Below are 18,723 nucleotides of genomic sequence, written 5' to 3'. Positions count from 1 at the left end.
ACTGTCTTGCATTTTTGTTCATCTCTGCTGAACTGCTTGCCAAGCACTGTATGGTGTGCGGCAGCTAAGTAGTGACTTGATTGGTGGTAACAAATGAACACCAAAGGTTAATTAGACCTAGGGCTTGAGCCTGAAGTACATGTGGGAAAGGTAATAAAGGGGACCTTACACTATTAAGAAGTGTGCAGGGATCTCTTAACAGCACAAGAATAATCATCCAGCAGATGCAATTTCTTCAGTGCTGTAGTGAAGCTGAGGTTCTGCTTGGTTGTTGTTTTTTTAAGATGCTGTCTGCTTGAGCGGTATCTCTTCTTCCTACAGCACAGTTCTGCTCCAAAATTCATCCTGGCTCAGAGTAAACGTCTTAAGATACTCAGGAGTAAGGTGGGCATTTAAATATTGTAAATAATATCTTAATAATTGGAGGGAAAGTGCTTATAAGTAGGACTGCAAGCCTAGCAAAGAATGTAAAAATAGCAAGGAAATCCTGTTTAGTATAAAATGTATTCTTATTCAGCTAACAATTAAAGGTGCTAAAATATACACAGATATTGTACGATGGCTGTAGAAATTATGAGGAAATGACAGATAGTTGGCTTTTCTGATTTTACACATGGAACTCTCAAAATACAAAAGGACTCAAGGTTTGCAGTAATCACCTTGTATGTTACTTTTTTCTTGAGCTTGCGATAATACACAGACTTGAAGTCAACCCTGTCTCCATCGGTCATGATCATTTTTGGTACTCCTGACTTCTAGCCCCTATCTATTAAATGCACACCCACAATATGGTTTTGATAGTGCCAGGTTTACGGTAAGATGAAGAGGAGAAAGTGTACATGCTTGGTCTCTCAGAATCAATGGGCTTTCTCCAATGAGCAGGTACTAGTCAGGGCCTTTTAAACAGTGCTGGGTAGGGGACTCAGTAATTTGATTTGTGTGGTCTTTTGCAAATCTGCGCAGTTACTGATTCTCCCTGACACATTAGCTGTTTTCCTCTGATATGTTAACCAGGACATCTCTTTTCACCCCTGATCAAGATGCTGGTAAAATTTTATCTCCATCTGAAATCCCTCTGTGGGCTAGATCCCTTTGAATCTGTCTCATTTCTTCTCTATTAACTCTGGTGTTCTGACCTTTTGCATACATGCAGCACTCCTACAGTAATTTGGCAGAGCAAGAAAGCAGGTAGTTCAAGATTGTTTGGGCCACCGGACTTTGCTCTCTTCCTGAAAAGGAATTCATTTATAACGATTGCAACTTATTATGGGGTGATTCCGCTATCTTCCCAAGCCTCTTTGAGCTTGGCAGCCCATTTGGACAATGTAGCCTAGAGCCCTAGGGCGCACGAGGCCCCACGTCGAGATTGTGGCGTGTCCGAGCCTCTTTGGGCAGGGGAGCCGCTGCCCTCGGGTGGCCAAAGGTGTGAATTACAAGCGCAAACCTCCACCACCACCAAGAGCGTGCTAACGCTTTCTGAGAGCGCTGTAACGCTCTCCCGCCCATGCTAACGCTTTCTGAGAGCGCTGTAACGCTCTCCCGCCCATGCTAACGCTTTCTGAGAGCGTGAAACGACTCCCAAGACCATACTAACGCTTTCTTAGAGCGTTGTAACGAATGCTGCCGAAAGCGTGCCAACGCTGCCAAGTGAGCCAGTTTCCCGGGCGCGTTAGCACGCTCTCGGAGAGCCCTCCGCAGTGGCTCCCCTGCCCAACAGGGGCCCCAACACGCCACATTATAGCAACTATAACCTGAGAAATGCCCCGTGGTGGTGGTGGAGGTTTGCGCTTGTAATTCACACCTTTGGCCACCCGAGGGCAGCGGCTCCCCTGCCCAAAGAGGCTCGGACACGCCACAATCTCGACGTGGGGCCTCGTGCGCCCTAGGGCTCTAGGCTACATTGTCCAAATGGGCTGCCAAGCTCAAAGAGGCTTGGGAAGATAGCGGAATCACCCCATAACATCCACGTGCGGTCTCGTGCGAAGGCGGGCGGTCAGCGTGGCGTGGCCCACGGGAGGGAGCGGGGGCTCTCCCGAGCACTGTGGGGCAGATACTCCTCAGCTGCAGCATCCGATCAGGACGGGGGAGGGGGGTCCCGGGGGAGCCAGGCGGGGGGGGAGGGGCGTTTGAAGCCAATGACGGGAGCCCCTCCCTCCTTCCCCATCGCCTCCGGGGTGACGAGTCCCGAGAGAGGTCCTCCTCCTCCTTGGCCGGCGGGGTGCCGATATGTCATTTTGGTGCAGATATGTCTAAAAATGCACCCCTGCAGGCACCAATGACCTGGTGCAAAACAATTTTTTGGTCGTAGTGGGGTGGCCACCCATGGGGGGGGGGGGGCATCCAACTCAGGTTTTGCCCAGTGCTCTAGTTTGCCTCGTTACGCCCCTGGTTCAATTTGGCAATAACTCCTCGCAGTGTGGGTTTTCCAGCGAGGAGCCTTTCCTCTCCCCGCAGCCATCGCGGTCAGGAGCCCGTTTGGGCTTTTCTGCTATGTGGGTGTGGGAAGCCAGAACTGGGGCTGGCATTCCCTGACCCAACCCTTTTTAAAAAGTCAGGTACAGTCCCGACTCGGGATGATCGAATCGGGATTTGAACCTAGATCTACCCAGGCCCAGTGGCTAACCCTGATCTTTGCACCGGGCAGTGTGCAAATGGGACAGTTGCAGACTGAAGTCCAGCAGCACCCGTGTAAACAGAGTTCCTTTGCAATTTTCTTTTTAACCATAATTAATCGTTATCCCGAAGTGAAGTAGACTTGAAGTCCACTTATTTCTGAAAAAAAATATTGGCAGTGAGGAGGTGGAGACTTCCGGAGCTCTTTAATAGTAATGAGGAGGAGGAGGAGGCAGGCGGAGGTTGGGCTGACAGGCAGCCAGTCTGAGACCTTTCCCTGATATGGCGGCGGCGGCGGTTCCCTTCCTGGCGTGGCGATGGGGCTCTGCAGGCAGAGGTGAGGAGGAAACCCCCCTCGCCCCCCTCCCCGGCGCGGTCTTTTGGTACGTGCCAGTAGTTGCGCGGGGTGGGTAGACAGGCCTGGCGCGTACCAAGAGGGCAAAGAGGGGTGAAGTTCGGTTGTGAGGAAAGTTGATTTGGGGGGGGGGGGGGGCCTTGGAGATTGCATGAGAAATTCTTTTCATGAAAGGAAACAGGAGAAAAGCGATCGAGCCCTGATAACCCTGAATGGTATTTAGTCGTAATGTCATGTAGAATGTTATGTACCATAAGCTTGGCCTATAAACTTGGCAGTAGCAAAGTAATAATGGGGAACGTGGCTGGTAGAGAACGATCAGATGCTCTACTGGCTGGTGCTGTACTATTAAGGACAGCAAAGCAATTTGAAAGGATAGGACAGTGATGGCGAACCTATGACATGGGTGCCAGAGGTGGCACTCAGAGCCCTTTCTGTGGGCACACGTGCACAGAGTTCATCATATGGGGGGTCGGAAAATCACCCCCTCCCACACACACACACATCTAGGCTAGCCTGGGCACGATCCTTTACCTGGGAGTAAGCTCGGTTGCTGGCAATGGGGCTTGCTTCTGATTAACCCTCCTAGGGTCGTGATTCACCTATTTGAAGCATTGCACAGTTGATTCACCAAGCTTACTCCCGAGTAATTTGCACCTTGGAGCCAACCATTTTTTCTAAATTAAAGCCTCAGTATTCAGGTTAAATTGCCGTGTTGGCACTTTGCGATAAATAAGTGGGTTTTGGGTTGCAATTTGGGCACTCAGTCTCGAAAAGGTTCGCCATTACTGGGATAGGACCACCAAATAGAGCAGGAAGGGCAGGGTAGGAGGGTGAGTGCACTGGGGAAAGCTTACTTCGCACTTTTGGCTTGGCATCTGGGCTAAAGCCTGAAACAGTGTTCCTGTTCACCCCCATGTGCAGAAGTAGTATACCCAGTAGCGGGATTCAGCAGGTTCCCACCACTTCAGCAGAACTGGTTGTTAAACTGGTGATTGTAAATAACCAGTTGTTAAATTATTTGAATCCCACCATTGTGTATACCTCTGGATAGCCAATACTGGAGACAAACAAGTGTGCTTTGCTGGATGAGATCAATAGGCCAACTTTCTTTTTTTTACAGCAAAGGCAGCTTCTGCTGTTTCTCCCTGACACAGATGCAGAAGGAGGTGGTACATTTGGAGGAAAAGTGTGTGACCGGCCAGAGGAAATGACTTGGCAGGGGTAGCTTAGGTGATTTAGTTTTGTGACACTAAAATAAATCCTGTAATGTTCAGGTTTGGCAAGATTGGCCAGGAAGTAAGGAAGCAAATTTCACTCTGTTCTTTACCCCAAATATTGATGGGAGAGGTGGGATCTCTGAGAGGAACACAAGACGTTATTCACCTTTTATCACAGTTGGCAAGGAATCTTTGGGTGTGTGTTGCTCTCTCTCAGGTTGCATATCTTCTCAAAGCAATTTCCTCACTTGTAAAACAGAAGGGAGTTTTTATCAGGCAACTCAGATCTCACCCCTGCAGTAAAGCATTTTTCAGTGGCTGTTTTAAAGTAGTGTACAAGTGTGTGATAAAACTGAATGTTCTGGGACTGAACTGATGAAGGATTTGCTACATGCTGTTTTGTCAGCTGTACTGGAAGTACCAATATCTTCTGTCATCTCTGTCTTTAGTTGAATGCTCAGGACTTTAATATCTTCTTGAGGGGAAAACCTGAAGGGTTCAAACCGGCTACATCTTCAGTTCAGGAGCTAGTGCTTGCAGGAAATTCACAAAAATTCCTTCCAATTTCAAAAGAGGATTTTTAAAATCTCATCCCATCATGATTTGTTTTTTGCAGCTCGAACTTTCCAATGTATACGACAGCTGCACACTGTATATCAGACAGTAGAATTGCCGGAGACTCACCAGATGCTCCGGCAGACATGCCAGGACTTCGCTGAAAAAGAGCTGGCTCCCATTGCTGCTGAGCTGGACAAGGAGCACCGCTATCCTACTGATCAGGTACATGGCATTTGCCATATCTAGGCTTTAGGTAGTATCCAGGATGACTCTAAAGGACCTCTTGCAACCAAGCAGGTTTCCCAAGTAGACAAGTAGACAAGTGTGTGTCTCAAAACTGAGCCAAATGTTTCAATCAGTTGCTTTCAGAGGTGTTATGTTTGGCAGGATCTGGATTTTAATGCTGCCCAAATCAAGCAAAACATTTTTGTATATTCACTTTCTTCCAAAGAACTCAGGGCAACTTTTGGAGACCCAGTATTCTATCCTTGAGACTAGACTACTTCAATGCACTCTCGGTAGATTTCCCCTTGTAGTCAATTTTGAAGACTCCAATTTGTGCAAAACACCACAGCTCGGTTATGATCAGGAACTAAGCAGAACATCTATATTTCTCTCATGGGCTCAGTTAGGTATTGACTATCACATAAGAACATAAGAGCCTGGTGGATCAGACCAGAGTCCATCTAGTCCAGCACTCTGCTACTTGCAGTGGCCCACCAGGTGCCTTTGGGAGCTCACGTGCAGGATGTGAAAGCAATGGCCTTCTGCTGCTACTGTTCCCAAGCACCTGGTCTGCTAAGACATTTGCAACCTCAGATCAAGAAGGATCAAGCTTGGTAGCCAGAGATCGACTTCTCCTCCATAAATCTGCCCAAGCCCCTTTTAAAGCTATCCAGGTTAGTGGCCATCACCACCTCCTGTGGCAGCATATTCCAAACACCAATCACACGTTGCATGAAGAAGTGTTTCCTTTTATTAGTCCTAATTCTTCCCCCCAGCATTTTCAATGAATGCCCCCTGGTTCTAGTATTGTGAGAAAGAGAGAAAAATGTCTCTCTGTCAACATTTTCTACCCCATGCATAATTTTATAGACTTCAATCAAACCCCCCTCAGACATCTCCTCTCCAAACTAAAGAGTCCCAAACATACAAAACCCTTTATGTCCTTGGTTCCTGCGGCACCACCTTTCCCATATGCTCCACTGTGACAGCTTTGCACACTGAAACAGGGCTTCCTCCAAGTGCCGGTGTCACTTTATACATGGGCAAAGTCTACAACTTCACATAAACATACATTCTCTGTCATAGCCCCACCTTATGAAATGGCCTGAGAAGTTCAGGAAGACTCCCACCCTCCTGGCTTCCATCAGATTATTCAAAACTGAATTATTCAGGAGGGCGTTTTTACGCAGGTAATCAGAGCTGTACTGTACCAAAATGGTTTGAAAATATATACTGTCTGGTACACGCTTGTGATACTACTGTGTAATTTCTGCATTGTCTAACATGTCTATGCTTTGTTTCAGCTGCATGTTCATATTTCTGCTTGTTTTCAGAATACTGCACATTTTATTTTCTTTCAGTTCATCATGGAGAGAAGCCAGGAATCCCTGCATGGGGGGGCGGGGGGAGGGGCACTGAAACCTTTGCCCTTGGCTGCCTAATTAATCCCACTGGTGAGATAGTGCTGGTCCTTGTGCCCAGTGTTTTCAGGACATCTGTTCATCTCTGTAAGGGCTGGGATTTTTAAGTTGTTACGTCTCAGAACTCAGGAGTTGGAGGGATAAAATACAATGCTTTATTGCATGGCTACCACTCGCATATAGCATAAGATCACACTGCAGCTGCGCTCAATTTAACACAAATACTAATGACCAATTACCGTGCAGCAGCTGCAGATTCTTAAAACAATACAGTACCTCACATCAATACAATACATAACATAAGTGAAAGTTGAGGTTTCCAGGAAGCTGAATTCTGCTATCTTTGGTGCTTTTCTGAGTGTGGAATTACAGCCTGCATCCAGCCATGACTTTAACAAAAACAACAGTTTGTGCTTCACTTTAATTGTGATTTATAGAATTCTGCCTTGCCCAAAGGCTCAATAAATTGAATTTTAAAGTCAATAAATAATAATAAATTTTAAAACAAACAATGGCTAATAAAAAAGTCAGCAAAAAATAAATTGCACGGCTGGCTACGTTTCTCATGATTGCAAGATATGTAAGCACTGCAGTGGAGCAGCTTGCTATTATCCCTGCTGGAGAGTCGTCTCAATTCTGCTGATTCCACCTAAAATTCTTTAATGTGGTTTTTAATAGAGACATTATTGCCACTTCAGTCTACCCTCTGTTAATGAGCGTTGTCAATTGTTTTCTCCCTCCAGATCAAGAAAATGGGGAGTCTTGGACTGCTAGCTATGGATGTGCCAGAGAAATACACGGGAGCAGGACTTGATTACCTGGCGTATTCCATCGCCATAGAAGAAATCAGTCGGGGCTGTGCATCTACAGGTGTCATCATGAGCGTCAATAATGTAAGCAGGGGTGTAGCGTTCTAAAACGGCACCTGCGGATTATCCTGGGTGCCCTACCCCCCACAGATACACCCCTGCCCCAAACTCCCCATGGTGTTTGAGGCAGGGGTACACTTAAACATCAGCGAGTAGGGCTTGCTCTGTCCCCAATCTGCACACCCAAACTCCATCTGGAGATTGGGGGCAGGGCAAGCCCCACCTGCCAGTATTCAACTGCGCCCCTGCTGTAAACTCCACAGGGAGTTCTGCATCAGGGCACAGTTGCAAGAGGGAGTACAGCCTGGAAGTGGCACCTATGTTCCAGACCCACCCACCCCCAATGCCACCCTAGCTATGCCACTGAGGTTGGTTACCTAAAACCAACTTATGTCATGATCAAACTCAGCTTGTGAGCAGAGCTTGGACTGCACTACTTCAGCTTACCACTCTGTGACATGGGCTCCTTTTATTTTCTTATTTTATTTGTCTTAAGTCCCTCTATTTAGGACCAATTCTGAAGTTCGGGTCTGAAGACCAGAAGCACAAGTGGATTGCTCCCTTCACCAGTGGGGAGAGAGTTGGATGCTTTGCCCTCAGCGAACCAGGTAACTTGGGCATTCAGATTCTGAGCTGGATTATGACTTTGCTCTGGTGCAGAGGGGTTTGTGGCCTAGAGCTTTGTTCATGGGGAATAGCCTATCTTGAGAAGTCATAGAACTAGAGATGAAGAGTGTGGATATGGACCGGCGTGTTAACAATAGACAGGAGTGTATTTATTTTTGCTAAAAAGACAACATAACTGCACGCAGCTTATCTTTGTCCTGTCACCTTCTTGTGCTCAGTTTGATTATTTCCATTTTGCATAATTTATTGTGGTTTCCCTGTCAAAGGGAAGAGCAAGCTAGTATTTACAGCATAAAGCCCCCATCTCCTGGAACTCTAATTCAGCCACCTCTCAGGCTTCAGAGATTACCAATTGTTGCCCGCACCATTATAAACATAAAGACTAGGAACTTGTGTTATTTTTATAAAAACTGAAATTGTCAGAATGCTAAATTGTGTTGCCAATTCCTCGTTCTGTTCATGTTCTGTAGGCATATAGAATACATCCAAAACTGATTATGAGCTTTCTCAGATTTAGCCATATTGCTCCAGAGGCTTTTAAACTAAGGATGGACATTGGGTACTAGAACTGGACAGCCAAAACACTCAGCACAGGAGGTATTATGATTACTGAGGCTTTTCAGACCTGGCATTAAGGTTTAGGATACCACTGGGGGTGGGGAAGAAGAAGAAGAGGAAGAGTTTGGATTTATATTCCCCCTTTCTCTCCTGCAGGAGACTCAAAGGGGCTTACAATCTCCTTGCCCTTCCCCCCTCACAACAAACACCCTGTGAGGTAGGTGGGGCTGAGAGAGCTCGGAGAAGCTGTGACTAGCCCAAGGTCACCCAGCTGGCGTGTGTGGGAGTGTACAGGCTAATCTGAATTCCCCAGGGAGGGAAACCATCAGCAGAAACTGCATCTGTGTTACTGTTGATGAGCATCAAAAGAAAGTAGGAGGACCAGCAGCAGAGGCCTAGTCTGGTAGATGTACCTGTTTAGTAGGCTGACCAGACGTCCCGCTTTTGGTGGGACAGTCCCACCTTAACACAATTTGTCCCGCGTCCCGCAGGTTTTTTGAAGTGTCCCGATTTTTGGAAGGCTGCCACACTGCTTTCTGGGGCGCAAGGCAGTGTAATGGTGCAGCCTCCCGGCACACACATGCCAAGCACTGCTCTCTCTGGGCTTCCAGTTTCATTGGGGAACGCAGGAGCGCCCCAGAAGGCAGTGCGCTCCTGCGGCTGCATGTGCATGCTCGCTCACGTGGCCACCCGCCTACCCGCCCATCCCGGTTTACAAAGGTGACCATCTGGTCACCTTACTGTTTAAGGAAGACAAAAAATTATCTAAATTTTGTGCTGCATAAATGTAAGTGAGCCAGGTTTCCTGATTCCATTAAACACACAACACTTATAAGTTAAGTGCTTGCTGCACTCAATCATGGGTGGAAGTGTCGAGGCCATCTGTGGGGGAAATGCACTTGAGACGGGGGCCTCACAACCCCTAGCTAGCACAAGAGCGAGGTCTAGCAAGGGGTTTTTTTTGTCTTGCCCAGGAAATGGCAGTGATGCAGGAGCTGCTTCAACAGTCGCCCGGCTTGTTGGCAATGAATGGGTCTTAAATGGCACCAAAGCCTGGATCACCAATGCCTGGGATGCCAGCGCAACAGTGGTGTTTGCCACCACAGACAAATCCCTAAAACACAAGGTGAGCACTCCCATTGGGTATTTGCTTGGTGGGAGCACTCCAGAGCTTCACAGCCACATTTGGGAGTTCAGAACAGAGCACCAAGAACTAGAGAGGCTGGCTGGCTGCTGCAGCCTTGAGAAAGATCAAAGAAACATTGCCTTCCTTACAGTAAATCTGCTCTGATTTTTCCTCTGCCTGGTGGCTTGTTTCTTCACTGCTCTGCTCTGCCTGGGGGTGGAGTGAAGTGGATGGTAGGGTAGTTTTCATGCACCTTTTTGTCCTTTTCAGTAGGCTGCACAACCTGCTGCACTAAACTCAGAAAGCCAGCTTGTGTGTACTGAATGCTGCTGTGGGTTATATTGAAAGTTGTTGCTTCTTGCAGGGTATTAGTGCCTTCATTGTTCCAATGCCAACCCCAGGCTTGTCTCTGGGCAAGAAAGAAGACAAGCTGGGGATCCGAGCATCATCCACTGCCAACCTCATCTTTGAGGACTGTCGTATTCCCAAGGAAAACATGCTGGGCGAGCAGGGAATGGGCTTCAGAATTGCCATGGTGAGTAAATTTACATCAAGGGATCAGGGAGTGCTGTTGAATGGCAACTTTCCTGTTTTATTAATGGCACCCAGGACCGACCTCTTTCTCTACCGTCCCCAGGGAAAATACTGGCCTGCTAGCTGAAAGCTATGATAGAACACCTCTTCACACAGTAGAAACAGTTCTTTGAATTCTTATTTATTTGCCTTATTTCTAATCCATTGTTTCCAAAGTGGCTCACATTGTTATCCTCACAAGAATCCCGAGTGGTAGGCCAGGGCTAGGCTGAGAGTTTGTGACCGGCCAAGGTCGCCTATAAAACTTCCATATTAGAGTAGGGATTAAAATCTCGACCTCTCGTATCCTAACCAGAATCTCTGGCCAGTACACCAGCCTGGCTCTCTTTTGAATGCCACCCTTATAATAACCATTCTGTCTCTGGCAGAATGCCAGCTTTAGGCATTCCTCCCACGATCTTAGTGAATGCAAAGTGCTGAATAGAATAGAGTTGGGGGTTTTCTCCCAGTGAGAATGGGAGAAAAATTGGTCTCCACAGTGATGCTTTAGAAATTACCCCTTGTCTCTATGGTCTTTACCATTTGGGAGAAAATCCTAAAGTATCCTGTCACATCCTACCAACATTCCACCTTCTCATGGCAGTGCCCTTAAATTTTCTCAGCATTTGCGAAGGCAGTGTTGGCAGCCCCAGTTTTAAGGAGTCAGATAGATCATTAGTCCATCACATTTAGTACTGCCTCTTCTCACTGACTTGATCTTCAGGGTCTCAGGCTCAGATAAATCTTTCTGAAACCTGCTATTTGAGGTCCTTTAACTAAAGCTGCCAGAACTGATAAGAATCTTTGGCATGTAAATTATGTGCTGTAATCTAAGAATTCTAAGCATCCTCTTCAAATTGCAGTTCCCAGGATTCTTTAGAGAGCAGCCATATCAATCAGTGTGGTATAAAAATAACATAAGTAGCACGGATTTGTCCTGCTTTTCTCCACTTCCATTGTAACTATTATTTGTACTGTAATTATTTGTACTGATATTTCTACTTTCCTGAGTAGTTTCCATTTCCCATGTTTTAGAAACAAGTGGAAATTGAGAGAATCCTGAAAGATAACCACCACCCCCCTTTTCCCCAATATGTTTTTCAGCAAACTTTGGATTGTGGCAGGATCGGAATTGCCTCACAGGCCCTGGGAATCGCCCAGGCAGCTCTAGACTGTGCTGTGGATTACTCAGAGAAGAGGATGGCCTTTGGTGCTCCCATCACCAAGTTGCAGGCTATTCAGGTAATTTTGCCAGCTAAAATGTCTTTTTCAGGAGGTGGGGGGCTGTGGCAATATTTTAAGAGACGCTTCTCAAAGGCCAGTTGGATCAGGAGGGTTCAGCACTGGAAATGGCTTACAAATTGGAGAATAGTTCTTGGGGTTTGGTTATAGACAATTAGGTATGGAGCCAGGGGGATTATAGAAATTTGTCCCCCTGTCTGGTCAGACAAGTTAGTCCCTGAGTCAAATGATCCAAAAGGTGCCTTGGGGAAGATGGTGCTTCAGCTGGTTTGGGCTCTCCAGAGCTCCCTGACACACACTACTGAAAGGGACAGTTTGCTGGCATAAGAACAGATAGGGTCTGATGGTTGCCTCCTCAGGAGTTCTGGGGACCTTCAATTTGACAGGTGAGTTAGTTGAGGATTGCTAATAGAGCCATTAGTTCTGAAAATATCAGTAGATGTGAGCTACTCTTTCGGCTTTCAGAAATGCCCCCCACACACACCCCTCTTCACTGTCTTTTTTCCCCTTCAGTTTTACTTTCCTTGTGGCTTTCCCCCCTCCTATTTTATGTTTCTGTAACTTTTTGTGGAAAATAAAAAATATATATTTTCATTTTTTTTTTCATTCAAAAGGTACCCCATATTTTCACATTAGTGAACATGGATCATAGTCCTCTGGGAAGATTGGACTGTGCCAGCCCCGTTGAATGGGAAGAGCTGCACAAGAACGCGGGGTGGGGGGTGGGCGGCATTCAGTCATGTTTTCAAAGGAGGGCTTTCTGGTGGATTGTGCTCCATAGGACAGGTGTTTTCCATTGGCTTCCCCTCCTCACCCTTAACTTGACCTAGCTGTATCAGTTTGAGTCTACACTAAGTTTTGTATCATGTTCCCATGAACATGAAGTTGGATCTTGTGCAAGCATAAAACTAAGAAAATGTAGCCACTTTTACTGTCACTTATTGTATCCCCACTTGTGTTTCTGCATGCAGTAAGATTTTGTACAACCACGTTGTGAGCCCTATAACATATAGGTATTGCACAAAATCTTCTGCAGGCAGAAAAGCATGAAATCCATTTACATTTCTGCTTGTGCAGCAGTCTGTCCAAGCCAGTATTTATTAGTGTTGTGTTTTTAAGAAAAGGGCTTGAGAATAGCTGTCATTCAGACATCTGTATGCCCATAGTTCAAGTTGGCTGACATGGCACTGGCGCTTGAGAGTGCTCGTCTACTGACCTGGAGAGCAGCCATGTTGAAGGACAATGGGAAACCGTTCACCAAGGTAATGTATTTTGTGCAGGGCTGGGGGAGGGGAGGTGTTCTTTCAGGCATCCTAAAAAGTGATGTGCCTGTTGGATTTGAACTCCCATTCCTACTAGGCCCAGAAAAATGGGGATAGCTTTTAGAGGAATTGGCTCTCTTCATTCCACAGCACTGCTACCTTATTTTTTTCCTTTTTCAACAACAGGAAGCTGCGATGGCCAAGCTGGCTGCTTCCGAGGCAGCGACTGCCATTTCCCATCAGGTAAGCAGCTCTGAGCTTGCAATGACAGAAGATAATTTTACCGGGTGAGACTGTTGCCCTGTTGCGGATGTTCCGTTGGTTTATAAAGGACTAACAGAGCCCTCAGCAAGAGCTTTGAGTGCTTCCATCATTCCGATTGGAAAACAACACAGCAGCTCCCCTCTGAGGGGGAGGTTTACATGACTTTTTCTAGACATGGTGGAAGTTGGGTTGGATCCCCTGGAAACACTTTCCTGTTTGTGCAGTCTCTGCTTCCCCTTTTGCTGAAGGCCCAGGCTCATGTTGGTGACTATTGACTATTAAACACTGTAATTTCAGGCTATCCAGATCCTGGGAGGCATGGGCTACGTGACAGAAATGCCAGCAGAGCGGCACTATCGTGATGCTCGAATTACTGAAATCTATGAGGGAACCAGTGAGATACAGAGGCTGGTGATCGCAGGGCAACTGCTGAAGGAGTACCGAGGTTGAAATCAGAGGGCTGGAGAAGGGGGAGACTTGCCTTCAAGTGCCTCTTGGTGGTAGACTGTGTTTCGGGCAACAGCACTTGCCAGCTGGGTGCCAGAGAGCAAGACTTCTCTTTGGTTATTGACCTTTTCTGGGACTATTTCAATCCTAATGGGTCAGACTGCTTGATTTTGATTGTTCTGAAATGGTAACACATACACCTCTTAGGCTAGCAGTGGCTAATCAGAGCACCATGAGCCTTTTGAGAGAAGGCCAGGAGTTCATTAGGTGAGTCTGTTTGGCTGATGTTCAAGCTGCCGCTGTACTGTTTTGGCTGATGTTCAAGCTGCCGCAGTACAACATTCACTGGGATGGAAGCTTTGTTCTAAAGCAGAAAACAAGAAGGGAGGACCCAGCTTCCTTCTAGGGAAAACCAGGAAAACTGACTGGTCCGTATCAGATGATGGTCTGATTCTCCTTGCAACACTCTACCTTCTGCTTGTATTGAATGAATTTCTGATTACTTAACTGACATCTGTGTGAAGTGTCTGAGTTACATCAGCTGCAGGAGGCAGCAGAGTTATGGCTTGCAGAGCATGGGAAGGAAAACTGTATTGACTTTTTGTTAGTTTATTTCTGGAATGAAAGAGGGTTAGGATGGGGGTACTGATGCTTCCTTCAGGTGCTAAAGAGCTCTCAAGCTGCCATAATCAGAGTGTGAAGGCTGCATAATAGGGGAGCTGCACTATTTAGGATCTACCTCTTGGCTTTAGCCTGTTCACTGGATTATTCAATATGGTTAAGCCGCAAACTTGAGATGAGTGTGAAGGTGCAGCTGCACTGTATACCAGAACGCAAAATGCTGCCACCCATTGTTAAACCAGAGCACTGACAGTTTGCTGTCACTGAAGTGCTGTGTGGTTTCCAGGCTATATGGCCATGTTCTAGCAGCATATGCTGCTAGAGCAGGGCCATATAGTCCGGAAACCACACAGCACCTCAGTGATTCCAGCCGTGAAAGCCTTCAACAATAGTTTTCTGTCAGCTGAGGAGTCCAATATTTATTCTGTGTGCTTTTGCTGCTAGGAGGAGGATCATTTGAGTATTTCACAAAGCAATGAACATACCTTTCAATTGCTGGATTTCAAGAGGGATCACAGGATAGGCAAAATTAACAGCAGGAGCATAAGAGTAGCAGAATGCGTATGCACTCACACACAGCCCAGATAGTTGTAATCATTCTTCAGGTAAAGCTCTCTGGGCCAGAGGCTGAACATTTGGATCTAAGACAGCAGGAGGCCTTCAGCCTCTCTCAAGAAAAGAAAAGCAGGCTACCATCCTCCTTTCTAAATATTGGGAAAGTCCACCATTACCTTCAGAAACTGACACAGATTCCTGTGGGAAAAAGTAATACTCGCAGTTGACTAAATTACATGTATAACTTGTTCACTAGTTGTAACCATCACCCATGGAAACCGAATGGAGCCTTACACAGGCAGAGACAAAGGATGATGAGGCAATCAGAGGTAATCAAGACGAGAGAGGGGTCATCTTTGTGCTCTGCTGTCAGCTTTCCTGAGACAGGTGCCTGGACGCAGCTGCAAACAGAATGCAAGAATAGATGGATTTCCATGTCTTTTCCAGCAGAGCCTATATGGAAGGGCGGGGCAGGGCGGGGGGTCACTGGCAACAAAAAAATTGCATACCAAGAGCGGGTCAAACTATCACAGCCTACACCCTTTTCCAGTGAAAAATAGTTTCCCCTCTTTAGAAAGACCTCCAATGCAAGGGAAACACGACCCCTCCCCTTCTCAGCAATTATTCAACCTGCCCAACTGTAGAAAGAAAAACCTTCTATTTACTCAGCACTAAACAGCTTCCTAGATTATGCAAGGACACTGACTTCACTGACACCATGAAATGTGGCTTCCAGCAGAGTCCAGTAGTTTGAAAAGAGGACAATTCAAGGCCTTGCATGTGAGCAAAGGCTACGTCTTAGAGCAGGGGTAGGGAACCTGCGGCTCTCCAGATGTTCAGGAACTACAATTCCCATCAGCCTCTATCAGCATGGCCAATTGGCCATGATGGTAGGGGCTTATGGGAATTGTAGTTCCTGAACATCTGGAGAGCCGCAGGTTCCCTACCCCTGTCTTAGAGCATAGGTGTCAAACTCATGGTCCTCCAGATGTTATGGACTACAGTTCCCATCATCCCATGCCAGCATCATGCATGGGATGATGGGAACTAGAGTCCATAACATCTGGAGGGCCGTGAATTTGATACCTGTGTCTTAGAGTAACATGAGCCAAGACCTCTTGTATGGAGTGCCAGTCTCTCTTCCACTATGCCCGTTCTTACTACTGTCCAAAAAATCACATTCATACTTCCCATCACATTATTTATGACTGGATGGAACCCCTCACAGGGAATTGTGGCTAGCTGTCCATCAAACAATTTCTCAGAGACTTAGATCAAACCATTATTTTTACAGTTAGTGACCAGTATAGGATGCCGCCTGGTGGAAAAACACCCCCACACACACGCACACATACATCACTTCTCTCAGCATCAGCAAAGAGGCAGGCTAGCTACACATAATGGCCAAATTTGCCAATATAGACACCCTCTGGTTGGCCCAGTTTATTTCCAGATGTTTTGGTTTCTGGCACCTTAATGCAGATCGTACAGGGAAGCACATCAGGAAAAGGGAGAAAATATATTCTAAGACACTAGATAACCCTGCGCCACTTACACCATTTGGGGGTGCTCTATTTGTAACTAGCAAATAAGAGTTTCATGGTAGCAATAACAGGAAATATGTAAAAGCTTCACAGTGCATGTGTGAATTAGAGCTGGAGAAATACTATGAAAAGGCTGTCAAGCTTGCAGTGAGCTAAAAATGTCTTCTAGGCATTCCTGCATTGTAGCCACATGCGATAGAACAGATGACTCCCCTTTGGAGAGCAGTTTTCATTTTAGGCCATTTTAATAGCCACATGAATAGACCTCCTAAAGGAGGCAGCCAGTGAGGAAAAAGCCAAAAAGCTTAATGAAAAATAGGGCTGTTCTGTGAATGATGGGTTAACATTATGCTACTGGGACTTCAGTGACCCATGCTGCACTGGGAATGGGGTGTGGCCAGCACATCGATCATAATAAATGCAACAATGGATTCAAAGGAGTTAAGCACCAACAACCGACCCATGAGAAAAACCTGCAACAGATTTAGATGCCAACTTTGTCCCCATATACACTTGGGTAATAAACCTATTGGACCTGGTAACCTCAGTTGATCAACAGGCACATCATCCAATTTAATATATGTCTACATTGGATAAGCATGTCTGTCTCCGTGTGAGAGAATAAATGAATATAAATTGGACAAGAAAACCCTCGACATCCACAAACCAGTGGGAGAACATTTTAATCACCCTGGACATACTACTGCAGACCTAAAAGTCTCTGTTCTACTAAAAAAATATCAATGGGATGTAAGAGTGCTGAATTATAAGACATTAATAAATTAAACACTATGTGTCATCCTAGCTTCAACAGAGTTGGTTATTCTCTCTCAGTACAATCTCTAATAGATCTACAGTACTCACACACACCCCTTATAATCTTTCCCTTAATTAGGATTCTTAAATGGTTCTTTCTCCCACCCTGGACATTCCACAGGTATATATACTCCACTTGCTTTACTACCATCAGTTCCTCTGAAGATGCCAGCCACAGATGCAGGCGAAATGTCAGAAGAAAATGCTACTAGAACACGGCCATACAACTCGGAAACCACACAACACCCCAGTCATTCTGGTCGTGAAAACCTTCGACAATACAACAGGGGAATTGATTTTTTTAGATATTCTCCTAATCAACGACAACCTGGTTAATGGGATGGATGTGGTGGGATCCTTAGTTGGGAGTGACCATGTTCTCCTGGAGTTTGTTATACAGTGGAAAGGGGATGTCAAACAGTTAAGACCCACAGTCTAGACTTTAAGAAAGCTGGTTTCAGTAAACTTAGGAAACCAGGGGTGATCTTGTGGTTAAGAATACTAAAAAGGAAGGGACTGCATGATGGACGGGAGTTTCTTAAAAGCAAGATCTTGAAGGCACAATTTTAAAAGTTCCAGTGAGGAGGAAAAATGGGAGATGTCTAAGGAAACCAGGATGGAAATCTAAAGAACTTTCAACTGAGCTGAGATTTAAAAGATACAAACACAAGAAATGGGAAAGGGGGGAAATCACCAGAGGAATTCAATATAGTGTCTAGATTGAAGGACATAATAGTACCTCTCCATTCTGTATTGGTGGGATCTCACCTGGAATACTGTGTCCAGTTCCAGGCAAGGCAATTCAAAGATATTGACAAGCTGGAATGGATCCAGAGGAGGGCAACCAAAACGGTAAAAGGTCTGAACTCTATGCCCTACGAGGAAAAACTTAGGGAGCTGGGTATGTTTAGTCTGAAGAAGAGGTTAAGCCATGTTTAAATATTTGAAGGGATGAATGTTGAAGAGGGAGCAAACTTGTTTTCTACTGCCTCAGAAACTAGGACAAGGAGTAATTGATTCAAAGTACAGGAAAAGAGATTCCACCTAGAACTTCCTGACAGTATGGCCCGTTTGACAGTGGAATACCCTGTCTTGAGAGTGTGGTGGAGCCTCCTTCTTTGCAGGTTTTTAAACAGGCTGGATGGCCAACTGTCAGGAGTGCTTTGATTGTATATTCCTGCATGTGAGGTTGGACTTGATGACCCTTGTGCACTCTTCCAGCTCTATGATTCTATTCCATTACATTCACCAGATAAATGCACTTAACTTCAGCAAGCTCAGCCCATAAGGTACAATACTTTAAGTCTATCTCCCTTTTTCTGCTTAATTTACAGGTTGGAGAACATGAATGGCTTCTTCCTACAGGGCAGTCAAAGTAGAAGATGCTAGCTACCAATTTTAAGCAGCTAAGGAAAAACTAATTTACAAATCAGCACAACTCGGTAAGAATTTGCTGGGAGTATATTATGTCTCTCCCATAATTTTCCCTTTAGTGACTGCTGAGGGAGAGTGATGGTGGCACAAAGCATTAAAAGAAATTCGGAGTGTCAATTACCTGTAATTTCCAGTCTGTTGGTTTTGATTGAAAAAAAACCCCAAGCTACAAGAAGCAAATAAGTAGTTTGTAAGATGCTGGGGTGTTAATTATTATGGAACAAGCAGATCCAATTCCACTCCCCCATAATTCACTTTGTAACTGCTGGTTTCTGTAACGATTACAAATGAGCTTGATTCAGCGCCAAGAGAGGCCGGGGGAGGGGGGGGGGGCTTTCTCAGCTTCCAGTCCATTTTACAAGCGTCATAAAGGTTGCTTCTACTTCCATGACC

General features: G+C 45.8%; 1 protein-coding gene across 1 annotated transcript; it reads left to right on the top strand.

The window, feature by feature from the left end:
- Nucleotides 1–2,669: 2,669 nt before the first annotated feature.
- Nucleotides 2,670–13,871, top strand: ACADS (acyl-CoA dehydrogenase short chain). The gene is made up of 10 exons (XM_048515074.1): nt 2,670–2,950; nt 4,805–4,968; nt 7,136–7,285; nt 7,758–7,869; nt 9,421–9,572; nt 9,937–10,107; nt 11,250–11,387; nt 12,554–12,649; nt 12,836–12,892; nt 13,211–13,871. The coding sequence occupies exons 1-10, from the start codon at nt 2,896–2,898 to the stop codon at nt 13,361–13,363; spliced, it is 1,248 nt and encodes a 415-aa protein (XP_048371031.1). The 5' UTR covers nt 2,670–2,895; the 3' UTR covers nt 13,364–13,871.
- The last annotated feature ends 4,852 nt before the right edge of the window (nt 13,872–18,723 follow it).

This window comes from Sphaerodactylus townsendi, linkage group LG13 (assembly GCF_021028975.2).
Source record: "Sphaerodactylus townsendi isolate TG3544 linkage group LG13, MPM_Stown_v2.3, whole genome shotgun sequence".
Classification (NCBI taxonomy): domain Eukaryota; kingdom Metazoa; phylum Chordata; class Lepidosauria; order Squamata; family Sphaerodactylidae; genus Sphaerodactylus; species Sphaerodactylus townsendi.
Note: the sequence above shows the minus strand (reverse complement) of the source record. Positions and strands in the feature narration are given on the sequence as shown.